General features: G+C 46.6%; 1 protein-coding gene across 1 annotated transcript in view; it reads left to right on the top strand.

Annotated features, from left to right (window-relative positions):
- The first annotated feature begins 463 nt into the window (after positions 1 to 463).
- MEGF6 (multiple EGF like domains 6) overlaps positions 464 to 19,399 on the top strand; it is a 92,505-nt gene continuing 73,569 nt past the window's right edge. The window contains exons 1-4 of the mRNA XM_063177104.1: positions 464 to 747; positions 1,102 to 1,290; positions 3,339 to 3,461; positions 7,123 to 7,232. Coding sequence (XP_063033174.1) covers positions 1,205 to 1,290; positions 3,339 to 3,461; positions 7,123 to 7,232 — 319 coding nt within the window. The 5' untranslated portion in view covers positions 464 to 747; positions 1,102 to 1,204. The remainder of the gene's footprint in view (positions 748 to 1,101; positions 1,291 to 3,338; positions 3,462 to 7,122; positions 7,233 to 19,399) is intronic.

The raw sequence follows: 19,399 nt of genomic DNA, 5'->3' as shown, positions 1-19,399 counted from the left end.
GTTTTTTCCAAGACCCAGCAGCTTTTGGGCATGGTCCTTGGGGACTTTAGCCTTGATTAATGGTTGTCCTTTAGCCACAAAATATATCCATGAAACTATCCCAGCCTTCCACCTTCTCACTCTGCTTCTCTGATGGAAATCAGCACCTGCCCCAGGCCAAGCGAGTTCTGGAGGGCCCTGGGGCAGCCCAGAGGTGCCCAGTTGCTGCTCTGGTCTCTCCTGGCCCTTGGGGATGGTGTATTTGAGATGTTTAGTGCAGCATCCCTGCTCTCCTCCTCCCCATCCCGCTGTGCCAGCTGCTGCGTGCAGTTGGAGGCGTCCCCGCCAGCAGAATTTCCTTGGGAAGCAATCAGTTTTATCTGTTGGAGTGCACGGGGAAGGTTGAATCTCTGTGGGATGTTTTTTGAGTCTCTGGGGACGGGATTTGTGCTGGTGCGCCCGCACACAGCCTCGGGTGGTGCAGGAGAAGCAGCCCCGAGGCACCGCTGCTCCATCCCTGCATCCTCCCCCTCCTCTGCTCGGGGCCGGGCACCGCTCGTGGGAGGGATTTCTGACCGACAGCGGGGAAAGAGGCATGTGAGGGAAAGGAGCTGGACCTGGGCAAGGCAGGGGGAAGTTTCCTTACTGCCCTGACCCGCAGGGAAGCTGCTCCGGTGCGTGTGTGTGCGTGTGCCGAGCTCCTCTCTCCCATCTCCGGAGGATGCGCTGAAGGATCACCCTGCCTGCTTCGGGAAAAACCCCTGCGAGGTGAGATTCTCCTGCCAGAGGAGCACCCCTCCTTCCTCCTTTCTCCTGGCTGGATTTCAAAGTGCCTCGGGAAGGGGATGGCAGCTCCGGAGCAGCTCAGCTCGCTTGGGGCTGCTCTGCTGGGCGCAACCCAGCTCCTGTGAGCCCCCAGCTCAGGAAGCAAATCCCAGGAGGAAAAGTCACTCCAGCGCCTTCCACCGCGAGCAAACGAGCATGAGGAGCCGGGTTTGGCCCGGGGAAAAATCCAGCTGCAACCTGCGCCGTGATTTCCAGCGGGGTGAAGAAAGTGGCTGAGCGGAGAGGGAGGAAGCATCCAGGAGGGATAAATCCGCTGTCCCCCCTGTGCTCCCGTAGCTTTGTGCTCTGCAAGGACAGACGGACACGGGAGCAGGAGACTGCCAGGATTCCCGGGATAACCGCTGGAAGCACCTGGAGGGAGGGAGGGAGAGGAGCTGCGATGGAGTTTCCTGCCGTGGCACTGTCGCTCATCGTGGCGCTGCGAATGTCCCCGCTGGCTGCTGGCACCAAACTGCAGCCCCACATGTGAGTAGGAAGGAAAGAGTTCCAGAGGGGTTTTTGTCGGGCAGGGGATGGAAAAGCAGGAGCCAAATGCAGAGTTTTCAAATCAGAGAGTGAAGGAGCAGTCGTGGGTTTTTTTTTGTTTTTTTTTTTTTTTTTTTTTTTTTTTTTTTTTTTATTTACTATTAGATGTGCAGAAAGGGGAATAGAAAATTGAAAATGTGGATAGTGTTTTCTTGTAGGAGGGAACTCCTTGGTTTAGTAAGGAAGCTATTGTGGGTTTCTTTATTTACTTCTAGGTGTGCAGAAAGGAGAATATTGAAAATTGAAAATGTGGATAGTCTCTTCTTGTAGGAGAAAACTCCTTGGTTCAGCTGAAACTTGTCTGAGTGCAAGAGGTGATTCCTGTGTGAATGCTTCACCCTTTCTTCCAAGACCTGCTGCTTTTATTTCACTTCACTTTCTCATCCCGCGTTCCTCCCCGCCCGCCGCTGTTAACTCCAGCAGCACGTAGGCTGCTCTCTTTAATTACATTTTACAGTTACAGTTTGGTGTTAATCATTTGGCTGCTCTGGAAGACTTCCTTGCAAATTTGGCCTCCTGCCAGAAGATGGTCTCTGAGAGCCAGGGGATCACTGGAATTCCCTTTGTCCATGGACAGGGGTGCAGACTCCAAGCAGCCCTCCCCGAGGGGTTGAATTCTTTACAAAAAAAGCGTGTCCTTTAGCAGATAAAGGTTTTGGAAGAAGCAGATTTTTCTCCCCACGTCAGGGTTTTGTGCTCCTGCTCTGGCTGTTGCTTTCAGGACTTCTTGGATGGGGCACTGGAGCAGAGCCCTGCGCCAGCACGCCGGGGTTGGAATTGAGCAGCCTGGTGAATTCAGATGCCAGCTGTGACCTCTAAGCTTCACCACGTCCAAATGAGTTATTTTCACTATTTTTTTTAATAGAAAGCATCTCTAAGAAAACTCTGGCTCCTGTGGGAAGCAGCAGAAGCAGCCCCAAATACCAAGTGGCTCACGGAGTCAGGGACAAATGTCTTCACTCTTCATCCTTAGTTAAACCCACTGACTTGTGCTTGGAGAAAGAGTTGGGATTAGAGAAGAAACAAAGTACATTTCTTTGATTTATTGGAATTAGCCTCACAGCCCTTAGCTCTGAATGAGCATGAAACCACCCCTGTGGCTGGTGGGCCTGGCACTGTTTCTTTTCCCTGCAGAGATTAACTCATTGAGGGGTGGATGCAGGAGGTTGCCCAAGCCCTTCCTGCCCTGCCAGCAGGAAATCCAGGCAGTGGGAATGCTGCACCCCTCACAGCTGTGACCCCTGTATTGGTTTGAACAGACAGGTGTCTGCTAAGGAAGGCAGGAGCCTTCCTTGAAATGGAAAATGCAAACACTCTCCCTCTGAATTATTATGATTTTGAAATTAAGGGGCTCTTAGGCAAAGATATGGGTTGAGGAATAACAGTTCTTTACTACAAAAAATTAGAAAAATACAAGTGCAATAGTACAAAAAGAATAAAACACTGACAGAGTCAGAATAGACCTCACCCCCTGTGTGTCAGGGTGGTGTCCCAGCCCCATCCCAGGGGGGCTCAGCCCTCCTGCAGTGCCAGCTGTGGCTCTGCTGCAGCAGGGATCCTGCACAAGGGGGGAGTTTTCCTCTGCAGCTCCAGGGCTGCTGGAGATGGGCCTGGGCTCCCTCTGGCAATGCAGTGGAAAAGGCTGTGCTGGTGTCCCAACCCTCAGATTGTATCCGGGTAGGAATGCTTGGCTCCTCCCCTGGGCGGAGCATCTCCCCATGGGATGCTGGAATTTGATCCGCCGCGCAGGGACACTCAGTGGCCATGAACAGATCTCCTAGCTAAATCTGAGGCATCCCCTGCATCCCTCTACATCCCTCTGGTTCCCCAGCATCCCTGAGAGCCCTTTATTTCTCTGTTGCAGGCCGAACGTGTGCGCGGAGCAGCAGCTGGGGGTCACGGGGCTGTGGTAGCCCCTTACACCTGCGACCCCCCAGACCCCTCTGGTTCCCCAGCATCCCTGACAGCCCTTTATTTCTCTGTTGCAGGCCGAACGTGTGCGCGGAGCGGCAGCTGGCGGTCGTGGGGCTGCGGCAGCCGTGCGTGCAGGCTGCCCGCCTGTGGCAGCAGGACTGCGGGGGCCGCCGCTGGTGCGCGGGCCACGAGCGCAGGTGGGTGCTCCTCCCTCCGCCTGGGCTGCTCCTGCTGGGAAACGGGGCGTGGAAACTTCCACGGGCACTTCCAAAACAATAGGGGTTTTTTTTTTAGAAGAGTCTTACTTCAGTAAGAGATGATAAAGTTGTATTTTTTTTCTTGACACTGATGTGACGGTGTTCACAGGGGCCTTAGGGTGAGGGAAGAGATGAGGATTTGACTCCATGTTTCAGAAGGCTTGATTTATTATTTTATGATATATATTACATTAAAACTATACTAAAAGAATAGAAGAAAGGATTTCATCAGAGGGCTAGCTAAGAATAGAATAGCAAAGAATGATAACAAAGGTTTTTGGCTCAGCTCTCTGTCCAATCCTGCTGACTGTGATTGTCCATATTATAGAAACAACTAACATGGACCAATCACAGATGCACCTGTTGCATTCTACAGCAGCAGATAACCATTGTTTACATTTTGTTCTTGAGGCCTCTCAGCTTCTCAGGAGGAAAAATCCTAAAGGAAAGATTTTTCATAAAATATGTCTGCGACACACTGAGGAAATAGGGAATGATTCTAAAATATTAACCTCTTATGATAATAAGATGTAGTAAATAACAGCAATAAATAATAAATAATAAATAATAAATAATAAATAATAAATAATAAATAATAAATAATAAATAATAAATCTGTAGTAGCAGAAAGCCCCTGAACGGAGAATAATGAGCATTGACTCCATGGTTGCAGAAGGCTGATCAATCTACTATATGATATGATATGATATGATATGATATGATATGATATGATATGATATGATATGATGTGATATGATATTATATATTACACATTACATTACATTACATATATTATATTATGATATTTATTATATTTATTCTTTCATATAATATAGAATCATAAAATAATAAATTCTCCTTCTGAGAGCATGGAATCAGATTCATCGTTCCCCCCTGCCACAGGCACCCTGCAAATACAATAGAAATGAACTTTTCTTACCTGTGCAGCAGCCAAACTACAACGTGCCCAAGCTGCTTCCAGCCTCCATCTGCTCTTCCGGCCTCATCAGGGAGTTACAAGGCTTTGCAGAATAAAAATGGTAGTTGTCGTTTCAAAGAAACATCTTGGACTCAAGATAGCTTTTAAGTCCTGTCTTTAGGAATTCCTCCTAACCTGTAATTGCCGGTAATTACCCTGGTGATGAGATCTGTGTCCTGGTAACAAAGGAGCAGAGAGAGTCTGACTCTTGGCTGTGTTTGCAGGGAAGGCTTTGAAAGGATGGGTGCCCTGTCTGCTTCCACTTCAAAGGCTGGGAGCTCCTCAGCCCCAGCAGTCCCTTCAGCTCCTTAAAGGACGGGCTTGACATCACAAATCAAGGGACTGAAATGAAATAACTTTCTGTTCTGCTGCATTACAAATATCAGAACAACCCAGTGCTAACACTGTTCCTGATAGAAGCATAGAGGGGAACCCACTGAGGGCGGAGTTGTGAAATCCAGACAGGGAAAGGACTATCAGCAGAGCATTCTCTGGGTGAGGTTTTGTCCCAGATCTCCTCTCTCTAACCTTCTGGGAGTTCCCATTGCAGCAGGCTTTTCCAGTGCTAAAACTGATCCTGATGGAAGAACAGAGGTGAAGCCACAGAGCGATCTCACCGCGGGAGCTGTGAAATCCAGACAGGGAAAGGACTATCAGCAGACCATTCCCTGGGCAAGGTTTTGTCCCAGATCTCCTCTCTCTAACCTTCTGGGAGTTCCCATTGCAGGATGCTTTTCCAGGAGCTGGGAGCTGTCCTGCCAAATTCCCTTGTGCCGTGGCATTGGAGCGCGGTGTTGGTGCTCACAGGGATGCTGGAGCTGCTCCAGTTGGACCCAGCAGCTCTGGCAGCTCAGGAAGAGCATTCACAGCTCCAGGATCTGGCCTGAAATTGGCCTTTGAGTTCCTGGAGGTGACTGGGAAAAGCAGCCTTTAAAATCAAGGCCAAATTGATGTTTCTAATGGTGCCACTGGGAAAAGCAGCATCTGCTCAGCTGGAGCATCCTCGGGCTGTGCTGCTCTGTGTTCCTGGGGAAGGGATGTTTGTGCATCCCTTTGTGCAGCTTCCCAGTGAGTAATGACAGCAAGGTAGCTTTGCCCAGCCCTCCCTTGCCAAGCCTGAAGGAATGCCAGTGCTATCCCAGAGGGGCTGGAAGGGGATTTTCCAGCAGCAGGACACAGCAGGAGTCCCTGGGTTCCATTAGTTCTGGCTCATTCCCCATTTTCTGTGCCAGGGACTCCTTAAAACACAAAAGAAGAGAGAAACACTGGAGATAAAGCATCTCCTGTGTGCCTGTTTCCCATCTGCAGCACCCAGATACCCAGAGACACCAAGGCTGTCACAATATTTCCCTGTCCTGAAGGGTCTGGAGTGTCCAACAGAATCCCCCAGAAGGGTGGATGAGGCTGCTCAGGGCACTGCTGGGGCACAGGGAGCCCTGAGCTGTCCCACATCACTATTTTGAGATTTTTCCTCCCCATCCCTGAGCCATGTTCACTATTTTGAGCTTTTCCTCCCCATCTTTGTCATGTTCACACCACCCTGCATCCACCATCTCCCCTTCTCCTTCCTGCTGGGCTGGAGAGAGCTCCTGGTACCAGGAGCATCCTGGTGGGTTGGAGCCTGGTGCCTGTGAATTGCTTTCTCAGCTGCTTCTGGAACACAACAATTACCTTCATAATTTGTTAACAGCTCATAGAAAACAAACAAAAAAAAATATACATATTGGTGTCTGCTTTTATTTTTCTCAGCTGTGCTTCCACGTGCTGCTTGGCACGCAGGAGTTGCTGAAGGTTTCCTTCCCAGGGATTAAAGGTTCACTGTTTTTTTTTTTTGTTTGTTTGTTTTTGTTTTTTTTTTTTTTTTAGGAACATCCAGACAAAATCAAACAAATCGACTGAGTTAGGATAAATATTTTCAATGGACAGGCACAACACATCTGCCCTGCCAAATATTTGTTGTTGTTTGCCTGATTGGCTTTGGTGGAGCAGTTTCATGTTCTGCCAAGGGAGCTTTTCAAAAAACCAGCTTCAGAAGTATTATCTGTGTTTCAATCCTCACAAACACACAACACCAAATTTCCGGGGCAAAAAATTTTGTGTCGCTTTTGTTTATTTACGCTTCAAATCAGTCCCTGCTTTGCTCCCCCAGCTCCCACCCTGGATGGAGCTCCTGGGAGTGTTAAAGGGACCCTCAGTGTCAAAGCTGTGGAGCTTTGCTGTGTCCAGCACAACTCTTGGAGTATCTTGGTGTTGTCATCAGGATTATGTTGATTTTTTAGCTCATCAGCCCCTTAGAATCACCTGCTCCCGCTCACTAAGGCAGAAATACCTGTTCTTAAAATTCACATTTCCTTTGTGTAAGGGAGGAGCTCAGAGCTGTAAATAGTCTAGAAAAGGAGGAAAAAAAAAATAATCTGTGAAACCTGGGTGTTGTCTCTTGTGTTCCTAATTAGAGTAAATTAGGAGTATTTTCTTAGCATCGGTGATCGCTGCCAGGCCGTGTGGAAAACAATGGCAGCACTTTTGCAAACCCCATTTTATTTGCACCCATGGCTACAAATTCTGTCCTTCCCCTTTCCCTGCCCTGCAGGAGCTGACTCTGGTTGGGATTTTGTGTTTCAGGTTGGTGTATTACACAGGCTACAGGCAGGTGTACCAGCTGAGGTCCCAAACCACCTACAGGTGCTGCCCAGGATGGTCCCAGCTCGCAGGGGATGCTGGCTGCCTGCACAGTAAGTGTCATTTTATTCTACTCAACTTCCTTTGTTTTGGCTCGTTCCAAGTCCTGTGCCTGCAGGAAATGCTCTAAAAATGTCTTTAAAATGTGCTTAAAATAATTATCATGGGTTTTTATTAGTTTTTTTTTCCTGGTGTAATAACAAAAACAACAACGACAATTTAAAAAAAAAAAAACAACTTTTATCGATATTTTAATAATAGTAATAATACTAATAAGTAGTAGTATTAGTATTATCAATAACTCATTATAAAATTATAATTGGTGTTATTGTTGTAATAATTATTGTTATTGTTACTGTTATTAATATAATATAATATAATATAATATAATATAATATAATATAATATAATATAATATAATATAATATAATATAATATAATATAATATATATTATTATAATGATGGATAATACATTATTATATAATAATATAACAATTATTATATGATAATAGTATATAATAATATCATTATAATATAATAATAACTATATAATATAGAATTATACAATAATAAGATAATAATTATTATATAATAAATATATTATCTATATGATAATAATATATATAATATATAGTAATATATAATAGTATATAATCATAAGAATAATAGTGTTAATTTTATTAATGATTTTATAACAGTAATAATATGAATAAGTAATAGTATTTGTATTATCAATAATTAATTATAAAATTATTATTATATTGTTATCGTTATTGTTATAACAGAAGTTATAACTTCTAAACTTTTAGCTTATTCCATACAACCTCAGTGCCTGATTGATTTACACCTTGGAGGTGCTTTCCATCTTTCTACAGAAAAGCAGCTTTGGATTTTAGTGATTTTAGTGATTTTAGTGATGGGCAGGAGAAGCAGAAGAGCATTTTGGGGTCTGCCCTGCCCTGCCATCAGAGCCAGCTCCTTGGAAGATGTTTCCTACAGCTGCTTGCCTTTTGTTCTGTGGAGAGTCTTTTTGTGCCTTCCCTGGGCTTTGATGCTTGTAACAAAGCATTTTTTATTAAAAAAAAAAAAAAAAAAAAAAAAAAAAGATAAAAAAGGTGTGTCAAACAACCAGGCTTTATTCTTCCCATCCCAAGCTGTGGCACAGGAGAACAACCCACAGGGGAGAGGAAGCTCCACGGGTGCCTTGTGGCCCCTGTCAGTGAGCAGATAATAACCTCAGCTGAACTCAGAAAAGCACCTTCTGGAATGAGTTTTCCTGCCAAGGAAGTGAGTAATTCCATGCAGGAAGGAAGCAGAGGAAAGGAAATAGAGCTGCTCAGGGCACGCTCTGAACTCATCCTTCTCATCACCAGGGGCTGCTCACTGCAGGGCTGGGCTGGAGGGGAGAAGAGAGGGACAAAAGCAGAGTGACCCCAACCCAAAAACTGCTGCAGGAATTGCTGCTGAGCTGCTGGGGAGCTTGATGTGGATCATGGCCTGGAGGTGGTGAGCTCTGTCCTCATTCAGCCCTTCAAGCCCAGCTGGATATCACCCAGAACGTGCTGTAGCATTATTCCTGGGACAGAAAAATAGGGATTTATGTGCCTTGAGTGCAACAGGCACAACGGGGAGCTGATCTCTGCTGGCCCTCAGCACAGGCAGGGGGCAGAAAATAAAATTGCATTTTATTTTGAATCATCTTCTGAGCAGCAGCAGAGCAGCCAGGTTAGCTGGTGGGAATTCCCACCTCACCAGGTTGGGGCTGAGGTGGGAATTGTGCTCTCTGCTTCCAGACTCTCACAGGTAGAAGCTGGAGGAGCATCCCAGGGGCAAATGGGACAGCTCTGCCTCTGTGGTATTCACATTTTCTGGAAAAATGTGAAAAATCCCTTCACTCAGGATTATTCTCCTGGGAAGCTGGGAAGCCTCAGAGGAAAGGAAAACAATTCTTATCTCATTTGCTTCTCCTGTGTTGTGCTCACATGTGGAATGTGTTTGGAGATTGTTTACCCACAGGTGATTGATTCATTGGACTCTGGTGTGAATTGTTTTTGATTCTTTGGCCAATTGGTGCCAAGTTGTGCTGAGACTCTGGAAAGAGTCAGGAGTTTTCATTATTATCTTTTTAGCATTCTTTAAGTATCCTTTCTGTATTCTTTACTAGAATAGAATAGAATAGAATAGAATAGAATAGAATAGAATAGAATAGAATAGAATAGAATAGAATAGAATAGAATAGAATAGAATAGAATAGAATAGAATAATAAATCAGCCTTCTGAGAACATGGAGTCAGATTCATCATTCCTTCCTGCCCATAAATACAATATGCCTGGTCCCTGCAGGTGCCCCAAGGTGCAGAGATTGTTCCCAGCTTCACAGAGATAAGATAACTCAGAGCGTTTTAAAAGATTTTATTTCTATTTCCCACATCAGGGAGCGTGGCTGTGCTCTGTGTAACTAAACTCTCATCCCAGGCTGTGGGTTTGCAGGGGTGTGATGGCTTTTCCTGCTGGTGGCTTTGTCCTTGTGGAGCACAGGAGGTGCAGGAAGGTCTGGGAGGGAATTGTGAGCATCGGGGAGGTGCTGGGGCAGGGGCACACAGCCAGGCTGTTATTTATGAATTCCTGCATTTATTCCTGCATTTATGGGTGCTGGAAGCTCCTCTGGCTGGTGTGTGGAGCCCGGGGTCAGGCTGTGCTTGCTGCTGTGGCTCTGCTGAATGGCACAGAGCTGTGCCAGGACACGTCAGCAGGATCTGTGGCCCTTCCTCTGTGCCTGCAGAGATCATTGATGGTGCTCCAGGAGCACAGAGCAGGGCAAGGGCGTCTCTGCTGACAGTTTAATTAGGGTTGCTGTGCAGTGGAATCTCTCCACCGAGGGCATCTTGCTCTCCCCTGGGGGCTGGCATCTCCTCTCTGCAGGGCTCTGTTTGCTCTTTGTGCTGATCATCATTTCTCCTTCAAAATAAAAATACCCCAGTGTGGGAATGGGAAAAACAGAGACGTCCCCAGACACGGAGGGGTTTGATCTGCAGCCTTGGAAGAAACTTGGGTTGATGTGGAAATACAATATACAGATATTAGGCAGAAAAATCATAAATTAATGTATTATTGGTGCAGTTTGTGTCTCTGAGCTCTTACAGGTGAAGAAATGTCCCCAGAGCAGAGCTGTGGGCACAGTACTGGCAGCCGTGGGCTCTGCTAGCAGCAAAGAGCTCAGAAAGAGATGGAAAATTACACAGAAACAGAGACCTCACTGAATATCTGGATTTGTTCCTCTCCTTGTGTGCCCTCTGAAATGGTGACACCCAGCCTTGCTCCTGCCACCCCCAGGGCTGCCAGAGGGGAATGCAGGGAGCCCTGACCCTGGCAGGTTCTGTCTTTTGTCCCCTTCTCTTGTGAGGATGAGGATTTGCTGCCTTGCGTTGCCCTCTGCTCCATCTCTGTTCATCTCCATGGGAAGGAGAAGGGTCAGAAGTCAAGGCACCCTTTGCATTTTTGGGATGGCATCAGGTCCTTTCCCTGCCTGGTCACTGATAGTTTGACTCTCAGACTGAGCTGCCTGCTTTCAAGTGGCCTCTGAGATGCTGCTTGAATTCCACCTGGGTTCAATAACTCAGGTAAAGCCCTCAGTGATTAGGTGAGGGGCCTGCATGTCTGCCAAGCTCTGTGAGCTCCACTTGCAGCTGGAGATGTTGAAAAGCTGAGTCTGGAACTCTTGATGAGCGTGGAGGAGCTGGAACTCAGCCACCCCCAGCCTGTTTGTGCTCTTGGGCCAGCCTGACAGGGTCCTCAGAGCTGGTGCAGCCCTGGAGCCTGGCATGGCCTTGGAGCCTGGCGTGGTCCTGGAGCCTGGCACAGCCCTGGAGCCCAGCACAACTCTGGAGCCTGGCATGTCCTTGGAACCTGGCGTGGTCCTGGAACTTGGCACAGCTCTGGAGCCCAACATAATCCTGGAGCTCAGCACAGTTCTGGAGCCTGGCATGGCCCTGGAGCCTGGCATGGCCCTGGAGCCTGGCACAGCTCTGGAGCCCAACACAATCCTGGAGCCTGGCACAACTCTGGAGCCTGGCACAGCCCTGATGACTGGCACAATCCTGGTGCCCAGCGCAACCCCAGAGCCTGGCACAGCCCAGAAGCCCCGCTCTGTCCTGGAGCCTGGCACAACTCTGGAGCCCAACACAATCAGGGATCTCGGAATGACCCTGGATCCCAGCACAACTCTGGAGCCTGGCATGGCCCTAATGACTGGCACAGTCCTGGAGCCCAACACAACCCTGGAGCCTGGCACAACCCTGGAGGCTGACACAATTCTGGAGCCCAGCACAGCCCCAGAGCCCAGCCATGGGCACCGTCACGGGGTGGCAGCTCAGGCTGGTGATGCAGGTTGGAAGCTCGGCAGGAAATGTGTCCAGCTGACAGTTTAATGTCCCTGAGAGGCAGCTTTGCTTTGTCCATCACCTCCTGGCTGCTGCAGGCTCTTTGTTTAGTCAGCTGAAAGGCTGTGACTGAACTCCTGAACCTCTCACCCGAGATGGAGCTCAGTGCTGGGTAAAATCCATCCTGGGCTCCCCTGGGAGCTCCATCTCTGGACCTCAGGGAGCCCAAACATTGCTTTTCTTCATGGCTCTCCCTCCTACATCAGTCTCATGTCTCCGACTTCGCCAGGATCCCGCCTGGCTGAGCTCTCACAAAGGACACAGCCTGGCCTCTGAGCAGAAGGCGGTGATGCTTCCCATAATTTATTCCTTCTCTGCACAGTGTCATTACCCTTTCCCCAAATTTCATCACATTGAACTCTGTCGCTCTGAATTAGGAGCTCGTTTGCAGGAGGCCTGGAGGGCACGGAGGGGGAGACCCGGGCTGGGAAGTAGGTTATCATGATTTCCACTCCATATGTGCCAGCCTGCAGCACAGAGCAGGGAATTGTCCGGCTCATTCAGGAAATCTGGGGCACTGCCAAGAATAACACCCCTGTCTTCTAACCCCTGATTTGTGTCGCTGAAATTGCTTCTAATATTTTCCATTGTTGTGCTTTGGGTCTCGCTGAGCTGCTCTGAGAGCTGAGTGCTGCTGGTGAGTTGGGCTGGCTCTGCTGGGACCCTGATGAAAATGTGGTTTTTTTTAGGTGTTTAAGGTGAAAGATTCAGGAATAACCAAACCACTGTGTAATTTGGCCCGGCAAGCCATTTCCTCTCACGGTGCCTGAAGGAAAGGACTAAAAGAAATACCAGGTCCTCTTGCATGATCTGAGCTGGAAAAAGCTGGAGGCTGGAACACCTTGGCACACACCTGGAGATGGGAAGTTGTTCCTGCCTTGTTGTGTAGGGAAGTATTTGCAACCCAGAGGCATGAGGATGAGCAGGATGCTTGGCAAAGAGCTTCCCAAATTCCAGAGCTCATAATGGGACCCCTCTTGCATCAGTGGCACCAGAATCAAAGCAGCAGCTGAGGGAATTTGTTCCTCTGCAGCTTCTTTATCATGGAATTACAGAATGATAGAATTATTACAGAATTTCAGAGCATCCTAGGTTGGAAGGGACCAACAAGAACCATCAAAGCCGTGCTGGGGCTGGAGCCGTGGCCCTGGGACTGGTTCTCCCTGCACATTCCTCATCAGAGGAATCTCTGGAGTGAAAGGAGAGTCCAGGGGACCCTCACCATTCTGGGCTGAGATTGCCCAGCCCCAGCATGGCTGGTTTCCCCCCAGACACACTTAATTTTACGAGGCTCAGCTTGCAGGCAGTGACACAAGTGCTGCGTGGATTGATATGGATTGATCCGGGATTGATCTGGGATCACTGCAGTCCCCAGGGATACACGGCCATGGAAAGCTACTAAAGACTAAAGTGTTAGATGAGAAGATAACTGGCTTTGTGAAGCAGCATTTCATCACGGGCTCATTAGTTCCAGGAGAGAGTGTTTGGGCTTCAATGCTACCTTTGTGTTGTAAATAATCTTCTCTTCTGGCGGGAGGGGTTTTGAAAAGTCATCAGGTCCTTAAGAGAGCCAATGCTGAGGCTCTGGATTTCAGCTCTAATGCATCGAAGGTGCAAAGTTTGTGGGGTTTGGCCTAACCCATGGTGGTCCCTGTATGGTAAAAGAATCGATAGAAGAAAGACCTTTTAAGCAGGTACACAGCTCTGTCTGGCAAAATGGTGCATTTTGATGGCAAATGTGAATATTTGGAGAACGGCACATTCACCTAAACCTTCACCAAACCTCCCTAATCACAAAACCTCCCTAATCACAACTTCCTCAGCCAGTGCAGCCTTGGCAGAAGGTGTTGTGTGAGCCAGGAGCAGGATTTAGCACGGAGGAGAAATCAGGAAGTCGATTGTGTTCCTGTAGGAAAAAACAGAGCCAATATTGGATGTATGGGAGATTCAATAGTGGGAACACAGTTAAGTGGTCATTATATTTCCATGTACAGTGGGTTAGAACTGATTTTTCAGGCGTGACAAGCTGACACCCACCAGCTCTGCGTTCCTTTTGGGAAGGTAATCCCTGCCTGTTCCCAGCCTGGATTTCGTGTGGCTGCCTCACACTTTTGAGCTCCCTTTGACAATTGATAACTTTGCAGCTTTATCTCCTGGTGTGCACAAGCTGTCCAGCCCCAAAACTGCAAGCCCTGCCTTGCACCGTTTCCATCTGTGATCCCTTTTTTCCTCTGAGTGCACAATTAGTGTTTTGGAGCTGGCGTGGGCGGTTTTGTGCCAAGAATTTCGGAGCCATTTTGGAAGCCCGCGCGGGGTGCCAGTTATAATGACACGAAATGAAATGTGTAATCACAGACCTGCTTTTTCTGTCACTAATTAGTTACAGCTTTAGCTGGAATGGGAAGAGAAGCCAGGGGGGCTCCCAACTTGCGAGCAGGAGGGAGAAGCTGCAGCCAGCACAGCCCACGTGCGTGGGGGACCCTGGGTTCAGCCAGTGCTGCTCTAATTGTTGCCAGGTGGTCCCAGATTGTACAAGGGGCTGTAATTTAATCACAGCTCTGTGTGTTCAGTTGGTAACTGACCTGAAGGCCCTGTGACACCATTGGTGGCTGCAGTGTTCTCCCTGGGATGTTGGAATAGATTGGTCTCCATGGTTTGTCTTAGCCCAGGGCTCTCCACACAGGTTTGGGATGGGTGAGAGGGAGTTGCTGGACCAGGGGCCACCACTGTGTGTCATGCTCTGTGTCATCACCTGATGCTCTTTGCTCCAGGTTTGCCAGGTTTTTGTGAGATGTATTCCTACCAGTCCCATTGCTCTTGGAGCTTGGAGTAATTTCTTCAGTGAAAAGTGGGAGGAAAAGACGAGGTGAGGGAAAAAGAATGAAGAGAGGAGCTGGCCGTCAGCACAGCTCTGTCCAGATCAGCGAACAGAGAGAGGATTTCATTGTGTAAATCTTTTAAACAGATTTAGAGAGGAAGATGGATGCTTGTTCTGCGTCCTTACCCCCCAACAAAGCACCACACACATGACAGTGCCCCTGCTCACAACGTTTCTGCTTTTGACATCAGCATTCCCCAGTGGGAAATATAAAAACCATGGGCAGCATTTCATGAGTTATGAGGAGCCCACACTCCCCTGGAGGAACCACAACCTTGTTAGTGGGTTTATGGGGACGGTTTGGAAAGGTGGATTTCAGAAGCCTAATTGAGCATTCTGTGTCTCCGTGTCCATTTTACACTCGGCTGGGTGAGAACAGAGAAACGTGGCTGCTCAGCCTTACTTGCAGTTTAGCTCCATTTCAGCCTCTGGGCTGCCCGAAGGTGACGCCACCATGGGGCACCAGAGCCCAGGGAAGCTCAGTGCAGAGGTGGGAGCAGCTCCCACTGGGCTGTTCTACAAAGATCCCTCCAATTTCAGCACAAGTAACTTGTGTTTGTTTGCTCGAGATCTTGCATGAGTTGTTTTCTGACTGTTTCACCTATTTGTTGGCTGGAAAAGCATCATTTCATCACAGCCCTGATGTTTTCCTATGATTCTCAAGGAAAGCTCTTGGACATTCCCTGAGGTAATTTCCTTCCTATCCTAAATTTTGAGGCTTTGTGCATTGAGCACCACACTGCAAAGCAAAAGAAAAAATCAACTTTCCAAGCTGGTTAAATGTCAAGTCTTAACTTCTTTTTGCCAGGGTCAGGATTAAATGTGTGAGATGGTATTTCTTGTTGGGACTCAGATGTTTATTAGTTTTTATCTATGTTACAGTCCCACAAACCCTGAGTTTTCCAGCACTTCACTCTAACAAACTAAAAATGGAGCCCTATCTCTCTCTCTCCAAGGCCTTTTAAGGCTAAACTGTCCACTTAAGAAATGACACCTAAATTACTTTTATTTTTGACCCACTAACCAACCACCCGTGCCCTGCAATGAGGACTTTTTTATCCAATTACACAAAACCACCCAAACCCATGGAGAAAAGGGTAAAGAAGAAGGAGAATAAGAAGGTGAAAAAGAAGGTGAAAAAGAAGGTGCAGAAGAAGGTAAAGAAGAAGGTGAAGAGGGTGAAGAAGAAGGTGAAAAAGAAGGAGAGAAGAAGAAGGTGGAGAAGAAGAAGGAGAGAAGGTGGAGAAGAAGGATCAGCCTCCGCCCTAAAACCTTCATTTTGCTTTATATGTATTACTATATTTAAACCCTTAAACTCTAAGTTTCCCACCCTGTGATATTGCACACTTCTGTTCAAACTCCACACCCACAATCCCAGTTGTGTCATTCCGTTTTGGAAGCTTCTCCATGGCCTCAGGTCAATGCAGTGTTCCCTTGGCGGTCAGTGCAGAAAGTCTAAAATTCTCAGTAACCAGGGTTCCAAAAGCTAAACAGTGTTTTTTATGACTCTTCAAGTGTTCTCTGGGGTTTTGGGCATATCACCAGGGATGGGGTGTTTGCCCTTCTGATGGTGAGTGTGGGATCATCCTCATCCTCCTCCTTGCAGCCACCTGTGGTTATGATGTTTGTCTCAGGGGTGGGAATTGCTGAGAGGGATCCTTGCAGCTCTGTCACTGCTCCTCTGGCTTCCAGGGCCCTCCCTGCCAGCACAGCAAGCAGCCCTGCCAAATTCCTCCTTTAATTCCAAGAGCTTTGGAGCGAGGGATGCCCTGATTTATTCACGTTCTGCCGCCGGCCGTTGTTTTATCTGCAAAACTCCAACAATCTCCTCTTGGCTTTTGTGGTGCTCGGGGAGCTCGGGTGTTTGGAAAGGAAATACTTATCGTGGCTTGCTGTGAAACACAGCTCTGTGCTGTACAATAGCCTTTATTCCTGGCTGCCATCCGTGGCGGGGATTTGCTGGAATCAGAGAAGGAAGCTGATTAAAGTTGGGTCAAACAAAGGAACCTTGGGGTCACAGCCTGTGGGGTGAGCCAGCCCTGGGGCTTTTTCTTTTTCTTTTCTTTCCAAGGTAGTGTGGCCACCTTGGAAAGGAGCCTTGTTGTGACCGTGTTCACAGGGCTCTGAGGATGAGGGAAGAGACGAGGATCTGACTCCATGTTTCAGAAGGCTTGATTTATTGTTTTATGATATATATTACATTAAAACTATACTAAAAGAATAGAAGAAAGGAGTTCATCAGAAGGCTGGCTAAGAATAGAAAAGGAAAGAATGAATAGCAAAGGTTTGTGTCTTGGACTGAGAGTACAAGCCAGCTGACTGTGATTGTCCATTAATTAGAAACAACCAACATGGCCCAATCACAGATGCACCTGTTGCATTCCACAGCAGCAGATAATCAATGTTTACATTTTGTTCCTGAGGCCTCTCAGCTTCTCAGGACAAAAAAAATCCTAAGGAAAGGATTTTTCATAAAAGATGTCTGTGACACCTTGTATCTTTGGCCAGGCTGCGTTTTGGGACTGCTAAGCTTTATTTAATTAACCTTTGTGAGATGTACAAGCATCTGTCTTGAAGGTTATTGAGTTTCCTGTGTTTGGTGGCTCACAGATGTTCTGGGTTGGGAATATGATAGTTCATAGCAAACAACCCCTGAAAGCTGGAATGTTCCTTGGTCTGAGAACTTGTTCCTTGGGCTGCAGGGACACATGGTTGCCTCTCTCATCCCTCTCATTGCTGAGTCTGCAGGGTCTATAGTGATGTTTTATCTTTTTTTTTTTTTTAAATTTGGGTTGGGATTAAATGTGGGAGATTGTATTTCTTGTTTGGACTCAGATGTTTATTAGTCTTTTATTAGATTGGATTTATTTTATTCTTTATTATTATTAGATTTTATCTATATTGATTAAATATAGATATAAAAATATAGATTAAATCTATATTTATCTAGAATTATTATTATTATTATTATTATTATTATTATTATTATTATTATTATTATTATTATTATTATTATTATTTTAGATTTTTATCTATATTGCAGTCTTACAAACTGTGAGTTCTACACTACTTCACTCTAACAAACTAAAAATGGAGCTGTATCTCTTTTTCTACAATGTTTTTTTAAGGATAAACTGTCTAATTAAGAAATGACATCTAAATTATTTTTATTTTTAACCCAATAACTAACTACTTGTGCCCCACAATGTGGACTTTTGGCAGAGTGGTGGGAATATTTTAAATAAAAGTCTATCATATTTTAAATAAAGGTCTGAGATCCTGAATATCTGTTGTCAGATCCCACTGTCGCCATTTTGGCAGAGTGGTGGGAATATTTTAAAGAGAATATTTTAAATAGAATATTTTAAATATAAGTCTGAGATCCTGAATATCTGTTGTCAGATCCCACTGTCACCACTTTGGGAATGGGCTGTGAAAAAGGGATGGCCAAGGAGACACAAGGACACAAATTATGGCTCAGCTAACTGAAATTAAAGGCAGAAAACAGTCCAAACTCTGGTGTTTTGGAGTGAACTAATTACAAGGAACAGGCAAGAATGTGAAGCAGGGGGGATAAATCATTCTTTGTGCAGCTTGTCCTGAGTTTGTAAAGCATTAATTGCCCTGTTGCCTCCTGGCAGAGGAAAGCTCAGCTGAACCAGGAGCATTCCTCTGCATTTGCAACCTCAAATTATTCTCATTCCAGGGTGATTTATATTTCACACCCAGGGCAGAGATGACCCCCTGCCATCCCTTTCTCTGCCAGACAACGCTTTGCTCTTTCCCAGGCCTGTAATTTGTAAAGGTTTGAGCATTTTCATTGCTTGCAGGTGAAGGACAGATACAGGCACAGGGGACTGGGGAGAGTGATCATTTTGTAAACATCTTCAGAGAGCTTTCCTTGCTTTCCAGTTTCATTTTAACTGTCGTTTCCATCCTGCTTTTAAAGAGATGTTGCCCCTGAAAAATTCCAAAAGACCAATGAAACAGCTTTATTTGCCTTAGCTTGCAGAAAATTCATATTGTTTTTGTCTGTTTCTTGATGCCTTTGGTTATTTGTAGCATTTTTCAAACCTCACAGTCCTTGCCACAGAGAATGTGCTGATTGAGGATACACGAAGGCCCCAGTCACAAGATCATCCTTCCCTTCATCTTAATTTCTTACTGGCTCCTATCAATGGTTCTCTTTGGTAAAAGAGAACTTTTTCTTGGACAAATTAACATACTTTAAAAAAGATACTCCAAAAAAGATACTTTTGTTGGACAAATTTCTGCTGAAAACCCTAATTGTCTGGATGTTCATCTTCTCTTTCACTGTTAAAAGTGCTCTGGTTGGTTTGCTTTGCTCATCAGTCAACATTTGTGCTGGATTTTCCTAATAGGATGAGAGGCTGCTTTGGGGAGGGAGGGACACCTTGCCAGTGACTCATTCTTTCCTTATCTGCCACCTGTCAGAGGGGCTGTCCTGGTGTGTGAGATGATGGTTCCTCCTTGAGAAAGGATGGAGTCAGTACTGGCTCTGGATGTGGGCAGGGTGAGGCTGTTTGGTGAAAAGGACATGAAAATAACCCATGTGAGTGGAGCTGTGCTGTTCCATGCCCCGCTCATCTTCAAGAAATTTCAAGAAATCTGTGTCTGACCCTAATGGAACCGTTTTTTCTTGCCTGGAAAGAAACACAGATGTGTTTTCTTTAGAGGCAGGACGCTCCCTGTGCTGGCCAGACTCCTATCAGAGCTTTCAGCACGGGATATTTTTGCTGGCCAGCCCCGAGCAGCAGCAGCAGCAGCTCCCCAATATTTACCCTGGCTGGGCAGCAGCAGCTCCCCAGTGCTCTCCTTGCAGGGTGAGGTGCTGTCCTTCCTGCTCTCCTGAGCTGCTGACAGGCACAACATTCACTCATC

The sequence above is a fragment of the Melospiza melodia genome, chromosome 26 (genome assembly GCF_035770615.1).
Source record: "Melospiza melodia melodia isolate bMelMel2 chromosome 26, bMelMel2.pri, whole genome shotgun sequence".
In the NCBI taxonomy this organism is placed as follows: Eukaryota; Metazoa; Chordata; class Aves; order Passeriformes; family Passerellidae; genus Melospiza; species Melospiza melodia.
The sequence above is the reverse complement of the archived record's forward strand: the minus strand, read 5'-3'. Positions and strand labels throughout refer to the sequence as shown.